At 36.1% G+C, this 17,658-nt stretch overlaps 1 protein-coding gene across 6 annotated transcripts in view; it reads right to left on the bottom strand.

Annotated features, from left to right (window-relative positions):
• Window positions 1-17,642, bottom strand: part of LOC149063817 (multiple PDZ domain protein-like) — a 689,010-nt gene extending 671,368 nt beyond the window's left edge. For all 6 annotated transcript variants that reach the window (XR_016196092.1, XM_089255618.1, XM_089255619.1 and 3 more), the window contains exons 1-5: window positions 17,535-17,642; window positions 14,841-14,954; window positions 11,666-11,817; window positions 11,323-11,556; window positions 4,514-4,758 (exon numbers count right to left, since the gene is read on the bottom strand). Coding sequence is in view for 5 of the 6 variants with exons in the window: in XM_089255618.1 (XP_089111744.1) it covers window positions 4,514-4,758; window positions 11,323-11,556; window positions 11,666-11,817; window positions 14,841-14,856 (647 nt within the window). In the remaining variant the exon portion in view is untranslated. The remainder of the gene's footprint in view (window positions 1-4,513; window positions 4,759-11,322; window positions 11,557-11,665; window positions 11,818-14,840; window positions 14,955-17,534) is intronic.
• Between the last annotated feature and the right edge of the window lie 16 nt (window positions 17,643-17,658).

Below are 17,658 nucleotides of genomic sequence, written 5' to 3'. Positions count from 1 at the left end.
TTTATAAACACTAGGAACAGATTATATTAGAAGAAAACAATGTTAATCAATTATAAATCAACTTAAGCCAAAATAAATTTATCAAAACATGTTAACTTTTTCTTTTTGAATTATTTTATTCATTTTTTTTTAAATTCTTTTTCAAGAACTTTTCTTCCATTTTCAAGTACCGAAATGATTACATTAATGGCAATGAATTGACACCGTAAGACACTCTTTCGGACTAAGAAAAAAAATTTACATCTGGTAATATTATCAATAAAGGAAATCTAGATGTTCATCCTGCTTATCCTAAGAAATTCTGTGTATGTAATAATAAGAATTATAACATGTTTTTATACAAAAGAAATCAATTGATGTACATAATGTTCAATTAGAAAATTGGTCCGATTCTCTGTAGTTATAAACAGTATATGTGAAGAATCACAAAAACATTCTTTTATTTTCCCACTCACTAGCCTAATGAGACGAAAAATGTTTTTGAGAAAAAATTAGTTTTGTAACTTTGACTACTTCACTGCACACGAATTCCGGTCATATATTGTTATAAGGCAATTTCCAACCAGGGGAGTTGGGTGAGAAATGAAGGAACCATCTATCAGTGGTTGCCCCAAGCTTGGTTCCAATCCGGGCAAAGAACATAAGAAATAAGTACAGAACTTACTTATGACGTTCTTGCCCAAATTGGAACCCATGATGATAACCTTCATAAAGGAAGACAAGCATCTTACCACTGCGCCACTCAGGCACTAATTGCAACTTTGACTGGCAAACTTTGTTTGACTATAGTTACTATTCATATTGCCATGCTGACACATGGAGAGATTATCATTATCTATACTATTATGATATACAGTATTTGTCATTAATCACTATGTACCCTGAACAGCTCTTAAAAATTTCATTCAGATGACTATCAAGTTTAAATGCAAAATAGAAAAATATTTTAAATTTTTTCACATCAGTTCAGTCAGTTTTACGTTTTGTTTTGTTTTTAATATGTTATTTATCAATTCTGCTAAAGTGCACATATTTAAGTAGACTCAAAGAATTGTTTTTTCTTTTATGCCATCAACAGTGACTGCACGGCATTACAATGACACCCAATTCAACACCAATCTATCGCCAACATACGTCAAATTACACGAAGATATTTTCCATGCATTAATATCTTATCTTTTTCTTCCAAACTGTGTGTGTGAGCACAACTCTGGTCCATCACCATGAGTAATTTACTACAGCATGACTATTCAGCAACCCAATAGCAGAATGTACCAAAATCTAACATACATTGCAGAACAATCAGTGCTGCTGCAGAAGAATGTGTTGGTGAAATTTAGAAAATAAGGAAAAAGAAAACCTCTGTTTTTTTAACTATTATGGGAATTTTCAGCACAGAGCAGGTCAGCTGAGGACTTGTTTCATAAAATGCAAAACATTCTGCTTCGATATCTGGCAATTTTATGCAGGAAGAATAGTTCAGGGAGAATTTGAGCATGAAATTGCAGATGTGTTAAATTGTTGAAACACCACTATTTCACATGAGATGAAAAATGGATCAAACAATAGCAAGCTACAAGTAAATGTGTTGATGAAAAATTAAACAAATGGGTGAAATTTTCAACAAATGCATTCAATTTCCACTTGTTAATGGGGAAAAAAAGGTTAAAAAAGTTATTTCTACTACAATAGCTTATATGATTATCCATTTTACGTTATTCTTTTCTGTGAAATGAATCAACATTAATTAAAATTGATCAAAACAAAGGGAAAACCTATATTGCTTCCCATCTCCATAGAATATTTTGAAACAATGTAAAACAATGGCATCTATTACATAAAGAAAACTTGGATATTTACAGAGATGCTTCTCAAATGCATGTATGTAGTATAATATATGCTGAGAGCAGACAAAGAAATATAAACAATGGAAGCTGTGTGTGAGTGTGAAGATTTCATTCTAAAATAACTGTAAAACCTTTTGGGAATTTCATGAATAATTCATAGTGCCATTGGAATGGTTACTTACACACATAAAGGGAGTTTTTCCCTGTGTCAATGCTGGGAGAGGATAAACTGAGATATCAGATTGAAACACTGCCAAGCATTATGATCAGCATTTCTAAAGGGAGAAAAGTCTCTAGACAGTTTCTTTTGGATTCTCTTTGCTTAGTTTTTAACATTGAGGGGGTTTTGAAAAATGACATTTTCTAGTTCCTTGAACACAAAGTGAGTCAGGGGGTTGGGGGAGTAATATCTTTGAAAGAATAAAAAAGAAAAATAAAGGGCTACAGTTCTCTTTCTGCTTTTTCCCTCTTTAACTGAAGCCAGTATGTGAAATAAATTTGTTTTCAACGCTGTGAGAAAAATAAATCTATGTTACCAACACAGTATTCAACAAAATAAAATCAATGTGAAGGATAAAAATAAATGAGAATTCTTTATACTTGACTAACATGTGTTTCTGTCACAGCTGCACCACAGAAAGAAAGTTTTCATTATGAATATCAACATACCTTATTCATTACTATGATGCACATGCACCTTGCGAACATTATCCTGGGAAACTTAATCCTTAATTTTCAAAACTGTTTTCCAAATACTTATTGCCAAAATAAAATGATTGATAGACTACAGATGTTATGGTGCATCAAGCACCACTTTCAATAGCAGTTGAATAAGAGTACTAATTTGAGCTAGGATAAGTAAGCCTCTACTTTGCATTAACAACTGCCACATTTGTTGAAGCAAAGTCTTGTTGTATTTTCAGAGACAGAAAAATATTCAAAAGGGCCAAGTTCATAGTGTTGAAAGTCACTGAAAGTTCACATTTATCATTAATCCAGACATCATTTACGGTTATTATCATAATTTTTCAAATATTTTACCCCATTAACAAAAAAAAAACAAATTACCAGAGTTATGATTTCTAGCCACCAGTCTTCTATGCTACATAAACGAGTGTTTAGTTGCCTACATCAAGATTTTTAACCCAAGTTTTAAGATGGGTTTCCTCTCCCCACTGTTTTGCAAAATATTTTCATGCTAATAAAAGCGTTCATTAAGACTCTTTCTTCTGCATCCAATTTTCTCATCGATAATGAACACTCAATCTTCTACATTTTTATTTTTGGCGATAAAATATTATTCCTCTTCTACTTTGAAACACATGGTAAGAAATTTTAGTAATTTTATCATTAGCAGAACTACTTCTTAAAACTTCCTATTAAGATTACTATGTCATTTATTACAGTGCAAATTCTCCACATTAAAAAATGTCTAGCCACAGAGAGCAACAGACCTACAACGGTACAAATATTCAATCATCACACTTTATTCATATTTTGGAAAATAGGAGGCAGCACTAAAAATTTAATGTGCTGCACTTGATACGCAATCAGACTGTTAGGTACATGTACACACTCCTGGCACAACTCAATCAGTAGTAAATTGCCCATGGCGATAGTCCAGACTCGTGCCATGTGAAAGAAAGTGGAACTTCAGTGTATGAGCATAATTGATCCACTTAAGCTTTCAAGCATTTTTCAGATTGAAATAATATAAAAAAAGTCCTGATATTAAAGACTAAAATACTTGAACTTTGCCCCTTCAATTCTTTAAGACAGACTTGCCTGCTGTGACAGAAAGCAAACCGTCGGCTATTTGGTTGTAATTGTGTGAAGATCAACAGACAAGGTAAATACACAAATCATTCCAGTTAGATACTGCCTGGTATAAAATCAAAACTTGGTCCTGATAGGTCGAACAATTCCAGACATGTTGGAGCACTGCATAAAAACATGATGACTGATTTCCATTATGTAGAAACACAACACAAAAACGTTGTAGTTTTTGAGATTTTTGTAGATTTTACATCATTGCGTTTATAATTGATCCCGAGTACAAAATACAAATATCCCCACAATAAATATTTATCACATGATATTTTTAAGCTATATATATTTTTAAGCTATATATATAAGCGTTTATAATTGATCTCTTGAGTACAAAATACAAATATCCAAACAATGTGATAGATATTTATTGAAAAAAAAAAAGTCTTATTTTCATTAGGATCAAAGAGGAAAGGTTTTTCTTATGGAAAAGTATAGAAGAAAACCTGTTTTATTCTTGCAGGAAGCAGTTTTTTAAGCACAGCTTCCCACCCTATTCGAGAATCAGGTTTCTTAAATATGCTAGTCAGAGGCAAGTGCTTTTCTTTCCTTCCATAACGAATACGAAAATAATCGTTTGACCAAACTTGACATTTTTATAGTTCATTTTTTTAGTCAGCATAGCGTTAATAGACATGCAAAATATAATGAAGATAGAAAATTTATTATGAGAACACACACAGGCAGACAGACACACATGCATACACACAGGGTAACAATCAATTTTATATGTATATAGATTATTATTAGTATTAGTTACAGCTGAGCATTGATTAATCAAATCCTTATCTTTCAAGTATGAGCATATAAATGCATATATGATTTTATTCGTCACTAACCTTCCGGCTATACCGTTGGGTTGAATCTCTTGAATAAAGATCCCAAGTTCCCCTTTCTGTTCACTTCTTAGTCCAACAACACTGAAACCAAGACTACTGCCTTCTGGCTTATAAAGCTGCAAGTTATGAATTTCCCTTCCCTGTGCACCTTGATCGATGGTGCGCTGGAATTCTTCCGCATAGCTGTCTGTTGTGATAGCAGAGAGTGCATAGTCTGGAGGAGCAACGGACGGAATGGAAAGTTTCTGTAAAAACACAAAACAAAATTGAAATTCACGTATACTATGAAAAATAGACTTTTCATAAGAATGATAAAAAAATACCTACTGTATTGCATATGCCCTGGCATTAACATGTTTAATACATTTTTCTTATTTTCGGTGTCTATGTATGAATCAAATACAGTGAAACACCTACATAATGAGAGTCAGAAGACTGAAGAAACATAAGAAAATGGATGGTATTTGCGTATTATCTAGAACCCGGTTGGCAAGAAAGTATTAACAGATGCCAGTTTGGCATAATGTAAAAGACAAAAGATTTACTCTCAGATTTAGGCGCCTAAGTGACATGGTGGTAAGATGCTCGTCTATCGCAGTGAAGGTTGCTGTCAGAGTCCCAGGTTCAAACCCGAGGGAGGATATAGAAAATATATTTTTCCTAACGAGCTTGATGTAACCACCAACAGCGCCTTCATTTCTAACTCATCTCATTAATGGCAGAAAATTGCAATATAGAGATATAGCCAGAGTTGGTGTTTGATGAAGTATTTTGGCAATGTATTGGCACCACAGCTGTAGTCCTTGCGCATAATCCTCAAGTACGGCATCTTTAGTGTTTCATGTTCACTAGCCCATCGCTAACATGGCGATCACAAGGTTAATGGGATGATGTCCTTTTGGCAAAAAATCATTGTGTTTGGCTCAGATTCCAGATAATATGCAAGCAAAAAACTGTAACGATTGATAACTGCATCAAAGAAATAACAAATGTTATTATGATGTCCAAATTCCAACTATAAAGAATCCATTATGAATGCCACTCGTACATGAATCTTAATTAATGGCCTGACAAGAAATATGTAAACAGAAATGTTAGACAATAAAGGAGGGTGTTCATCTACAACATAATCTGCAGTCCGATAATGACAGCTTATAATTAATATAATAAAGGAAGTCTGGTACAGGGGAAGAAAGTCTGGTAGAACTTCAGCTCTGAAATTTGCAAGTAAAAAATTTGGATGAAAAAAAATTGCTAACATTAACTAAAATTCTGATAACTATAAACAAAATTTGTCAATGTTATGATATAGGTGTATTCCATACTTTGCAAAAGTGATAACATTATCCACGATTCCTATAAACACTGTCTACTGTGCCATTAAAAATTGAAGTTGTTTTTTAACTTATTAAAGTTTAAATCAAATTGACTTTGAGGGTATGAATACAATAAAACTTCATAGTTAGTGGCAGATGGCAGCACTACACATAACAAGCATTACAGAGAAACGAACTTCACGATAGGTTTCACTACACGTACGTGCACATTCCAACATGTACCACTTCGTTAGAAGTTCCGCAGAGGAATATGGACAACTTACATGTATGGTTTAGTAGTAGTAAGGATTTCTTAAACATTTTCTGCACAGAAGACTTCTTTTTTCTTATTTTCTTAAGATCTTCCCTGAGACTGTTCCGTAGCAATACCCATTGTTCTGCAACGTACGTCAGAGTTTTTGGTACATTCTTCTTTGGGGTCTGTTGCTATATACTCATCTAAACGCTCAATTTAATTCTCCATCATACTGCTAAAATATGACTGATATTTTTTGCTGTGACTATAAAATGTTCACAAAAATAATGTAAAAGAAAATGAATTTTCTTTTTAGGAAATCTTTAAAATCATTGATTTACAGTAGCCTAATACTTAGAGGTAGCTCAATAAAGATCATAGAACGTTTTTGGGGGAAAAAATCCTTTCAGGTATTGTGGCAACACCTTTGACAACAGCAGATAAGCTATCGTGATATTGTGTAAGATAGTGATTGAGATATTTAGTTTCAGGTCAAAGAATAAAGAATTTGGAAGTATAGTTGATTCCCGTTTTTGTTACGCAAACTGTTGTGTCACCTACACGCAAAATGTGCACCATAATTTTGAATATGATGAATGTTAGTTACTGCCGAAGACCATGAAGTAGTAAATACAAAATTACTTTTTTTTCAACAAGGCAGAAGTTTTTAATCACTACTTCACTTGTTGAACCCTCAAACTAAGCAAATGAAAAATTAATGAACCACCAAATGGTCCACCTACACCCCCTCCTCCCCCCCCCCACAAATAAATTTAAAACCATATAATTTCTGCTTTGGCAGAATCATTAATAGCAATCTACAACATTTGCATTATTTGGAATTATATCAATGGTTCCTTCCTCAATTACACTCATGTCCATAAATTAAGGATAATGCCAGCTCCAGCAAATAAAGGTTCAGAAACAAAACAAACGTTACTTATTCATAAAGCCCATTTATTAAACAAAAGATAAAGAACAAAAACGATGGTGTATGTATGATACCATTCATAAAAACTACGATTTTTGCTCCCTGGAGCAATTGTAAAAAATATCTCCTTTACAAAAACTTACTATTACATGGTTGGTATGATGTTAATACATTGTATGTCTCCCATGCGATGAAATACAGTCCGTACAACGCCTAGGCATGCTGAGTATCAAATTATCGATCTGATCTTGGGGAAGATCACTCCACTCAGCAAGCAATGCTCTCCGAAGTTCCGGTACACATGTAGGAGGTGGTTGACGGGCTGCAACTCGTCGGCCAAGCATGTCCCACACATGCTCTATTGGATTCAAGTCAGGTGAGAATGCTGGCCATTCCATATGGGTTATATCCTCAGATTCAAGGCATTCTTTTACGATGTTTGCTCTGTGAGGACGGGCGTTGTCATCCATAAACACAAATTCTGAGCCCATGGCACCCCTAAACAAACGTAGATGTTGTTCCAGAATGATGTCCCCATAAATTTGGGCTTTCATGGTTCTGGTTTGAACACGCAGATCTGTTCTGGAACCCAGTATAATTCCACCCCAAACGAGCAATGCTGCACCACCGTAACGGTGTCGTTCAATGATGTTGTCTTGGTGGTAACGGGTACCTGGCATTCTCCATATGAAAGTCCAACGTGAATCGGACTGCAAGCTAAACCTGGACTCGTCGGAAAACATCACACAAGCCCACTGTGACGATGTCCACATTGCATGTTCTCTACTCCAGGCTAATCGCTGCCAACAGTGAGTTGCCGTGAGCGGAACACATCTGACAGGCCTGCGAGCATATAGACCTCCCAAACGTCCGTACATGGTATGCCTTGAAACTGTGGTACCCGTGGCTGCGGATAGCTGACGAGACAGGTCAGATGCTGTGCTCCGTCTGCTTCTTTTGGCAGTTACTGCCAAATACCGGTCTTCATTCGGCGTTGTAACTCAGGGGCGACCTGTACTGCAACGTCTACTTACATCTCCATTATCTTGGAATCGTTGCCAAAGCCTAGAGATGACACTTTGGGCAATTCCAAGTTCCTCGGATACTTCCATCTGAGTACGCCCACATTCCAGGCGGCCGATAATTCTACCACATAAAAAATCATCCACATGCGTCCTCTGTGTCATAACTATTCGCTTATGGCACTGAGCGCCTTACAGAACTCTAGTGAACTATTTCATTTCTTTGCCATCATTCCTTATATACCCCCCTCTTACGGCATCATCTGGTGGCTTCCTGAAATTTGCATATCATTCTTGCAGATGTGTGTGATAATTCTACAGGTGAAATTTTTACATTCGATTTCGATTTCCATGTGATTCCGAATTATCCTTAATTTATGGACATGAGTGTAAAATCAATAATACAAATTTTGTTAATAGGTTTTGGTAAAAAAAGTAGGAAAAGGACAAGAACTAGAAAGTAGGACAAAATCAGGACATCTTACCAAAAACAAGAAAGTGGGAGCCCTGTACATGCTATAGTCTACATAAATATAATAGATCTAGTAATCTATGGAAATTATTTATTTAATTATTATATTAGTAGTGGCTCATTACAGATAATTCTGGGGAGGAATCATTTTGTATCTTATTATATAGAGTTTATAAAATGAGTTTTTCCCTCTCTCTCTCTCTCTCTCTAACCCCTATAATCTAAATTGCATTGAATACATAGATTTAGAGTTATGTATTTCCCTTTAGTTAGATTACGACAGTTCAATAGCATTAGGAAGCAAAATGTCTGCGATTAAGTGCAGTTTTAAGGGGAAATATTTGGTGGGTTTTTTCAGGGGGGGATTTTTTTTTTTGTAACCTCTATAACCTAAATAGCATACATTTATTATATACATACATTTATTAATGTATTTCCTCTTTATATAGAGTGTGACAATTTAATAACACCATTAGAAAATAAAATGCTTGCGAGTAAGTGCAGTTTAAAGGTGTAATGTTTGGTGGGTTCAATGGCTACGGATGGCCGCAATAAACTACAGAGCTAAGGGAGACACTCTCAATACTATGGAAATTAGTGTTAAAAAAAATCTGGTCTTTGAGTTTCTTACAGTGTTTTACTTATTTTTTTTAAATTGCACCTCGATCTTTACCATAATGATCAATTCATATACACATGTGAGAGAGTTTAGAGAGAAGACAAACTCGGAGCCAATCTACTTTGTCTGCACGGAAGGCTAAAGCAGCATCTAAACCTGCCACTCTACTCGGTGCCCAAATGCGAAAAAACCTGTTTTCTGCCAAAACTGCCCCACACTGTGTAATAAAATTTTTGAGTAGTTCAGCATGGCAGGTCTGGACCCGCCTTCATTTACATGGTGCATGTTCGAGCTCATGGAACTTATGTTGGAAAGAATGTTTCATCGTATGTGCCATAGGAGTTCTGATATGAAGAAAATGGAGATGGGGAGAGGGGGATCTAGGGTTGCTAGAAGCCGTATATACTGCTCACAAGGGCATATGCAGGTTGGAATTGCATTGAATATTCATGAATTAATAAGGAAATTTGAACTTTCAATTAAAAATAAAAAAAATTAATTAATTCAAAATTAAAATTTTGAGTAATTTTTTTTTATTGTACTATGATTATGTAGTCCTGGGGGGTACCCCCAAGCAAAGCTGAACATTCATCATTACTGACAAGCTTTAAGCTAATGTTTTCATGTCTGTCAACATTTATTATTCCAATGATTAGCACAATATATATATATACTAAACTTAATGGGGGGAAAAACCTTTCTACCTCCACACATGATGACCGAATCCTACTTAAGTCGCTTAAGTACAAGTTAATATCACAACTTGTTTTCAGATTTTGCCCTTGTGGTGATAAGTTTGAAAAATTTTACATTACACTCTTTGTGCTTCAAAAATTCCATGGTTTCTGCCGTTAGTTTGTTGATTGAAACGAGTCATAGATCTTCCTTCACAACTTTGGGCAGGTTTATTTCCTGTTGTTCTTCTGTTTGGAACCTGAAAACTCAACCCTACCCGTCCTATCCAGGGCCCCCCTACCCTCATCCAAGAGAGATACTTTCTATTTTTTTATTATGAATGAAATTTTAATAAATCAGGCCAATCTCTAGAATCCTGGCTGGAGAAACTGGAGAAACCGCGAGACACCCAGGCTAGGCACGGATTCAAATGATGGATTATCATCTCTCCCACGAGTCAAATTATATGGTAAAAATGGGTCTGTGTAAAATACGGGATGATCCAACAAACATGCACAATAAATCGACCCTCCCAACACATCAACCGTTGCTCTGGCGGACCTCCATACTAAGCTGGTACTAGATTTGGTACTATGATTTTCACATGTAAGCTGTTCTTACATATGAAAATCATATAGTACCAGATCCCATATAGTGCGGTCCCTCTCCCTCCATTATAGACATGAAGACCCTGGTCATGCCCACATAGACCCAAGGGTTAAGATGCCCCTGGTCCTATGGAAATGAGTCCGATGAATTCTGAAAGTAGTAACATGTTTCACTGTTTCACTTTTAAAGCTTTTCTCTTCACAGCTCTCTATGACTCCCTTCACCACCTGTCGTGGATCACCTTTCTTCTGATTTTCTCCTGTGGCCCCCTAGAACATCCCAGGACTGCAAGGGGGCCATATGGCCCCAGGTTGAGAACCACTGATTTAGATTACAGTGGTTAGAATGTTGAGTTATCCATGTCGAGTAATCAAGGTTGCACTGTAGTACTAAGTGGAGGAAAAGGCCGATATTCCACTATAAAAGTTTTAGAAAACTTTTTTTATAAAACTTGAAAATGCAATCAATAAGCGTATTGGTTAGGGTTATTGGTTGTTTTTTAAGTCTTCATAAAAGGTCTTTTATCAAACTTCTAGAGTGTGTGTGTGCAATCCCAGCCTAACTGTTCTTAGAACGTTATAAGTGGGATCCACTTCCCCCCCCCCTCCCATTTGGATGTGACTAATATGAAGCTAATAATACATAGATTCCATATTTATATATGTTAGCCAAATTAATACCAGCATTATTTCTTCAATTGTAAAATTCATAAAATTAGTTTTTCTTCTGCACTGGAAATAAATCTCGTGGCATACTCTGTGGAACACGGGGAGTTGTTTCTGAAGGACCCAAAAAAAAATGGAAATAAATAAATTTCATACATAAATTTCTTTGACAGAGAATTTTAAGAGGCAGTTCAAATTTAAAAGGAAAAAGAAAATCAATCTGATCAGTGGAAAATAATATTACCTCTCTGCTTTCACCATCTGTTTGCTGAATAAACCCTCGACTCTTTGTCATGGTGTCATAATCATCATTTGGCTCAGCTTCGGAACTTGGTTCATAAGAGTCCGAATTCTGCAGAGGAATTGGATCTGGAGGAACACTGATAACAAGTTCACCTGTGGTTGGCGAGATGTCAAAATCAACGGGTAAAATGGAGGGATGTTTATGCAGCTGCCTCTTCAGTTCTTGCAAAGAGTCCTTAAGGAGCAAAAAGTTACAATTATATTCAAAAACGAATGTTATATCATGAGTGAACATTCATCTATTATAAACATATATAAAATATTACATAAAGAGAGATACCTACCTGGATATTCAAAATACTGTGAAATACTGGGCTATCGAGTACAGATATGAGGGTGTTGAGGTCATCTGTAACTGATTGACTTAACGCTGAACTATCAGACTTCTTCAAATGCAACTGGATGTTTTCCAAAAGCTTCAAAGCTTGGCGAGTATCTGAAATCGAAACCAGAGAATCATTTTTAGTTTTTATCGTCATTTGCATATGATGAAAATATGTTACACATTCTGGAGGTCAATATATTAGGATATAAGTCAGTCTCAACTATGAAGCTACCAGATTGATGAGTAGACTAAGAACTATGAGTGGGTGGTTCCACAAAACCTAGACTGCAACCAGAGGTCTATTGTACTATTCCCCCCCCCCCCACCCCAAATTAAGTCTTTTATGAGGCCTTAACTGAAACAAAGTTCAGCAGCGATCTAATAGGAATGTCTTAAAGCTTCTATGGTTCAACCAAATGATGACCCAAGTGATCAAACGTTTTTTCTCCTTATATAAACTACCTTTACAGGTTGAGTCACAACTACCTCCTATGACATTAAGATGACTTTTAGTACAGGGGCCAACTAAAAGTAGGGGAGTAAGTAGACCAACCACAAATATAAGTAAGAGACCCTACAAATATATAAGTACAAATATATAGTAAGTAGACACTCAAATACCATTTTTGCTGAGCTTCATCAGCTCCTTCTGCCTAAAACTATGACACTCACAATTTATCTATTTTGCCTGTCGCTGACCATCAATGTTCAGCCAATCTTGGTACTGTTTTTTCTTTAATGAATTGGAAACAGTATTTCTGAAGATTGAGAGTAAGTTTTTTCTTTCAGACTGTCTGAATTCATATGGTATAACCTGGGCCTCAGTGCACGAGGGATTTCAGTTGATTCAGATTTCTTGTAAAGCAATTACCATCATGTTCGATTTGTAGGTAGATCTCAGTGCATGGCTTGGTCCAGGGGTGCATGATGCTGCAAAGATGCTGTCTTTTCGTAGGCCAGACAGAACCCACTTTGCAGGCCATAATTAGTGCAGCCTTGTTTCAAGAAAAGGGTGTTCTGGTAAAATTCTGGTTTCATTTTTTTTGTCCTCATGAACTGAATCGCATATCAGCAACCCCCCCTTGAGGAGTCTTTGAATTTCAATCTTCTTGCTCCAAGAAATTAAAATTCATTTTCACCATTTTCTTATGAGACATATTTCTGTTCATATAGGCCTACCTTGACTTAATTAGCAAAGAAAAATTTCAGATTTACACTACAGGTGTTGGTTAGCCATAACAAAAATAGAACAATATGCAAGTCATCTCTAATCAGCGTGAAAAAGTAGCCACTTATCTCTGAACACCAGGTAAAAAATCCTTTCTTACTACACTTGCATTAAAGACCTGATTTCAGGAATGAAAACATATCTTTCGAAAATAGCCTAAGGCTGGGCACAAAATAGTTAGACACAAAACAAGACAACTGTAGACAAATTTAGTAATTTTTTTTCACATTGATTTGTATGACGCAATGTTCCAATTTGACCAGCTGGTCTGCTTTGCGCCATACAAACCGGCATGGACAACAATGACTAAGCTTGTCTAAAGCTTTCTTGTTGTGGCTAACGGGTATGTGCCCAGCCCTGTTTTTAAAAAATTAGTGAAACCAGTGATATGATAAGTGCATTTATAAGAGGACTAAGTAGATTTGTACCTTTGTACCACATGAGCTGGAACTTAGGGCAAAGGCTATTTGAGCCTCCGCCGCCCCCTTCCCCCATTGCATGAACATACCATGCAATGCCCCATCCCACCTCCTGGGTACAGGCTTTAGTCCCACATATGCAGAACGGATGACAATTTTTAGCCCGCCCCCCCCTCCCCCAATGTTTTTTTTTTCATGTCTGCACCTCTGATTTGTACGACCTATCTACAAAGCTCCTGCAAATCAAGTTTGAGTCTTGAACCATAGCTCAAAAATCCCTGGCTGTAAATGGAATTGTTTGACTCATCATGGAAGTTCCTACAAATCAAGTTTGGGTCATGACCTGAAGAGCCCCTGGCTGTAAGTGGATTTGAAAAACCCATCTCAAAGCCCCTGCAAGTAAAGTTTGGGTCAGACATAGCTCAGGACCCTAGCTGTTAGTGGATTTCAACAAGCCATCTCAGAAGCCCCTGCGACCCATAGGTTAAGAACCCACAACCTAAGCAGGGTAATATAATGGGTGTAAACCAGCAGCGGTCAGAAAGGGGCCACCCCATCCATAACTGCTTATAATTTGATATATATTTTCAATATTCCACTTTTCTAACCATGATATCACCAATTATCCAGCATCTGTCTGAAACTGTCAATTGTGGTGCCGTATCCAGGGATGCCCACCTGATTGTTTACATTGTATTGGCATGATGGTTGCTGTTTCCGCATTGAAAATCCTGAAGATATGCAAATTCAGCATATGATCTGTGATGATTGGCCATCTCCTCAGCAATCGCCAGTACATAAAGCAGTGACAAGATCATCACGTTGCTTATACATGTATTCTCTCTCACCTTCACTGCCTAAACACTTGTCAGGTTGAACTCTGCATGGGGAGTCACCATCTTCAAGCTTTGGGCTAGCTCTCCCTTCCTTCAGTAGGCCTATTGCTCCTGAGTGAGTCGGTCTGATTCTGAAGAACTCAGTGGATTTCAAGACCACGGAAAAACTATTTGTCATAGACTGGATGTGTGGACTGACTGATCGTGAAACATGGTGCGAGGTAAAACATTGTAAAGTCGAAATTTTTACTTTGTAAATTCAAATCCATAAATTCTGTTAGACATTAAATGATTTTAAGTTAATATTTTCGACTCTTGTCATATTGGCTCGTGATACTTGCTCTTGATCCCAGAGATGCAACACATGACTCGTCACAGTAACAGACTTTCTCCAGAGAAATTCAGGGCTTAGTTGGCCCTTAAAAATATGATTTTTTAACAATTACATCAATGATTCTATAACATTTAAGCCTATTTCAGCCCTTTTTAAAAAGTATTGAAGATATTTGTTTGATTCACAGCTCCCTCTATTTTTGATAGGATTAGCTTTTCTATGTACAAATATAGATGTATAATATCAAACAATTGATTGAAATCATACATTTTTCTTACACACACCCACACATACACTTCATTAACAAAACCTCTTACCTCCAGAAATCGGCATCTTGACTGTATAATAATAAATATGAATCCTGAGAGTTTTTATTGCTTCACAGTAATGCCCAGTTAATCACTAGCTGCACACAAGAAATAAAAGCTGCCCTAAAATAAAGAAGAGAAATTGTGATCAAATTGAATCCAGTTAAAAAAGGTTATTTTTTATGTAGGAACAAGCATTTTATAAAACATAGGCTAATTATAACATTCAAGACAAAACAATTTCATCTTTTCTCACTACTACTTCACCAAACACACACTCTGGTCATATCGCTATATTGCAATTTACTGCCATTAATTAGATGGGATGTAAATGAAGGTGCTATCTATTGGTGGCCGCTTCAAGTTCGGTATAGAAAATAACTTATCTATATCCTCCCTTGGGTTTGAACCTGGGACCACGACAGCAACCTTCATTGTAGTTAGACAATTACATGTTAGGTCTACCACCACGCCACTCGGGCATTGATTTTTTTCACACTGACACAGCCCCTACAATAATCTTGGCAAATATAAAAGTCCCATAGTCCGTTGTGAAAGAGACTATAAACACAGCCACAAACACAATTTTCCCATGCCCAGACCATAAAAAACAAAAAAAATTGACAGTGGTGCCAAACATTTGCATCATTTAAATCTTCATCACTAAATCAGAGTCTGTGGACAGCATAAAATTTCTGAAAATTATGTCAGCATGTTCACCAGTATGAAAAGTGGGCACATACTTGTGTCCTCTTTTCATAAGAACCTACTGGCACAGATGTTATATATAAGTTACTTTTTCATAATTCTTACATTCATATATTTTAAAGTTAAATTTTTAATTGTTTGAGTGTATAAATTTGCCTGATTGACACATACATGTGTTATCATGATTCGTATCCAATACCTCCCTGATTAATAGAAGTTCTCCTGGTGAAATAAAAAAATTAAACAAATGAATACCGAACACTAACAGAAGTGTGGTGCCATCTACCTCTATGATTTGGATTGATCACCAAAAGCTGATTTGGCAATATATATATGCTTCTAATTTTGTGTGTTTTTGATAAGAATTCTAATTTGTACAGTTCAACTCCATGGTTATGTAATGTTTGGTATGTGACTAAAAATAAAGTTTTAGTGTCCCGTTACATCAATATATGCGGTAATCATATGACCTGCATTTTATAAGACTCCCATATTTATGGAACCGATGAACAAAAATCAGTAATGAAATTCAATGCAAATGTGGAATTTTGACACAGTGGTCTAGTAATTTCTCTGGAATGGTCAAATAAAGGCAAATTAAGAATTCGGCTTCTTCCTTGTACGATCCCTGGCACACCAGAAATAACTTCAAATATAATTATTTGAATAAAATCACCTTGTTATGCTCCTGCTTCACAGGATATGTTTCAGTAATAATGACTGATCAATAATAGCTGTTATGCGAATTGAGTCATCTGACAAGATTAAGAATGGTAAAATGACTCATTAGACCAAAAACATTAAATCTTTTTAAAAGCAGGATGCATGGTCACACTTATTTTGCTCAACAAATTGTACAATCTTTTTTTTTCTTCTTTTTAATTAGCTTCACCAGAGGTCTCCCATGGTAAAGCTCTGTCTGCCTCCTGCAAGAGTCTTCTTTATGGGTGGCACATGAGGCTTAGCACCCAAGCGATAGGTAAGCTCGATCTGCCCCTCGACGTTGGGTCGCAAACAAGAGTTTGCGACCTTCAGTTTGAGGACTCAAAATAAATCATATTTTTAAATTTTTTACATCTTTTTATACATTCAAGCCGCAATAGGCCTAAACTTACTATATCGAGATCCGTTAACGATAGCAGCCTGGAGGCAAATTAGAGTCACCTAGAGAGCAAGGGACCAATTGATCAGAGACTAACAGAGAGGCCTAAAAATTTTGCAAGTGACCAAAACGTGCTAGCACGAGAGCGTGAGTAGGCGACCAAAACAGTGTGCAAGCATGTGAGTGACCTACAGAGCAAGGATATAGGTCAGTGAACAACAGAAGTGACTAAAGTTTGCAAAGATGTGAATAACGAAAAGAGTGACGAAGATAGTGAGAGACCTGGTCATGAGTGATCAAAGGAGTGGCATAGACAGTGTAAGCAATGGAGTGACTATAAAAGTGATTTAAAGACATAGGTATATTTAGAGGGATGGAGAGCAAAGGGGCTACAGTCCGAGGAGGCAAATTAGAGAAATAAGTGGTCATAAAAAACCAGAGTAAAATCGGAGTAGCAGCAGCAAATATTGTGTACCTCTGACTTAAGCCTATAACGCAATATCGTGAACATGTTCGTAAATATACAGCAATGGTGCTTTTTTTTATGAAAATTGTAGAGAGCTTCATGCTTATATGTATCAAGTTATACACTGTTAATCCCTATTATATACGGAGCTATGTTAACTTATATAATACATGTATACCCAAAAGTTCTGTGACTTTTCATCAATTACATCATAAACACTGGTGAATATTTCAAATTAATGGATATTTTAGACAAATACAATGTCTTGACAACAATATCATCCAACAATCATTATTGCTTTTTCATTAAAGCAATTGTTGTTAAAATGTTTACAAAGTGGAAGCATAGAGAGGAATTCCAGTTATTAGGTGTGGGAAATAATATCAAGATTATAATATGTACGAAAAACTCTATGTGTAAAACCCACCTTCAAATAAATTCCTCACATACTAAAGCTTCAACTCAAAAACCTCAAAAAAAGTAATAGGGGATAAAACATTTTTTTTTCGGTCACATGAACTGTGATGCCATCTCTAAATTTACAAAAAAAA

The sequence above is a fragment of the Pholcus phalangioides genome, unplaced genomic scaffold (genome assembly GCF_987345545.1).
Source record: "Pholcus phalangioides strain wild (caught in Gottingen) unplaced genomic scaffold, Ppha-v1.0 ptg000043l_1, whole genome shotgun sequence".
NCBI classification, from domain to species: Eukaryota; Metazoa; Arthropoda; class Arachnida; order Araneae; family Pholcidae; genus Pholcus; species Pholcus phalangioides.
This window is presented reverse-complemented; position numbering and strand designations above follow the sequence as displayed.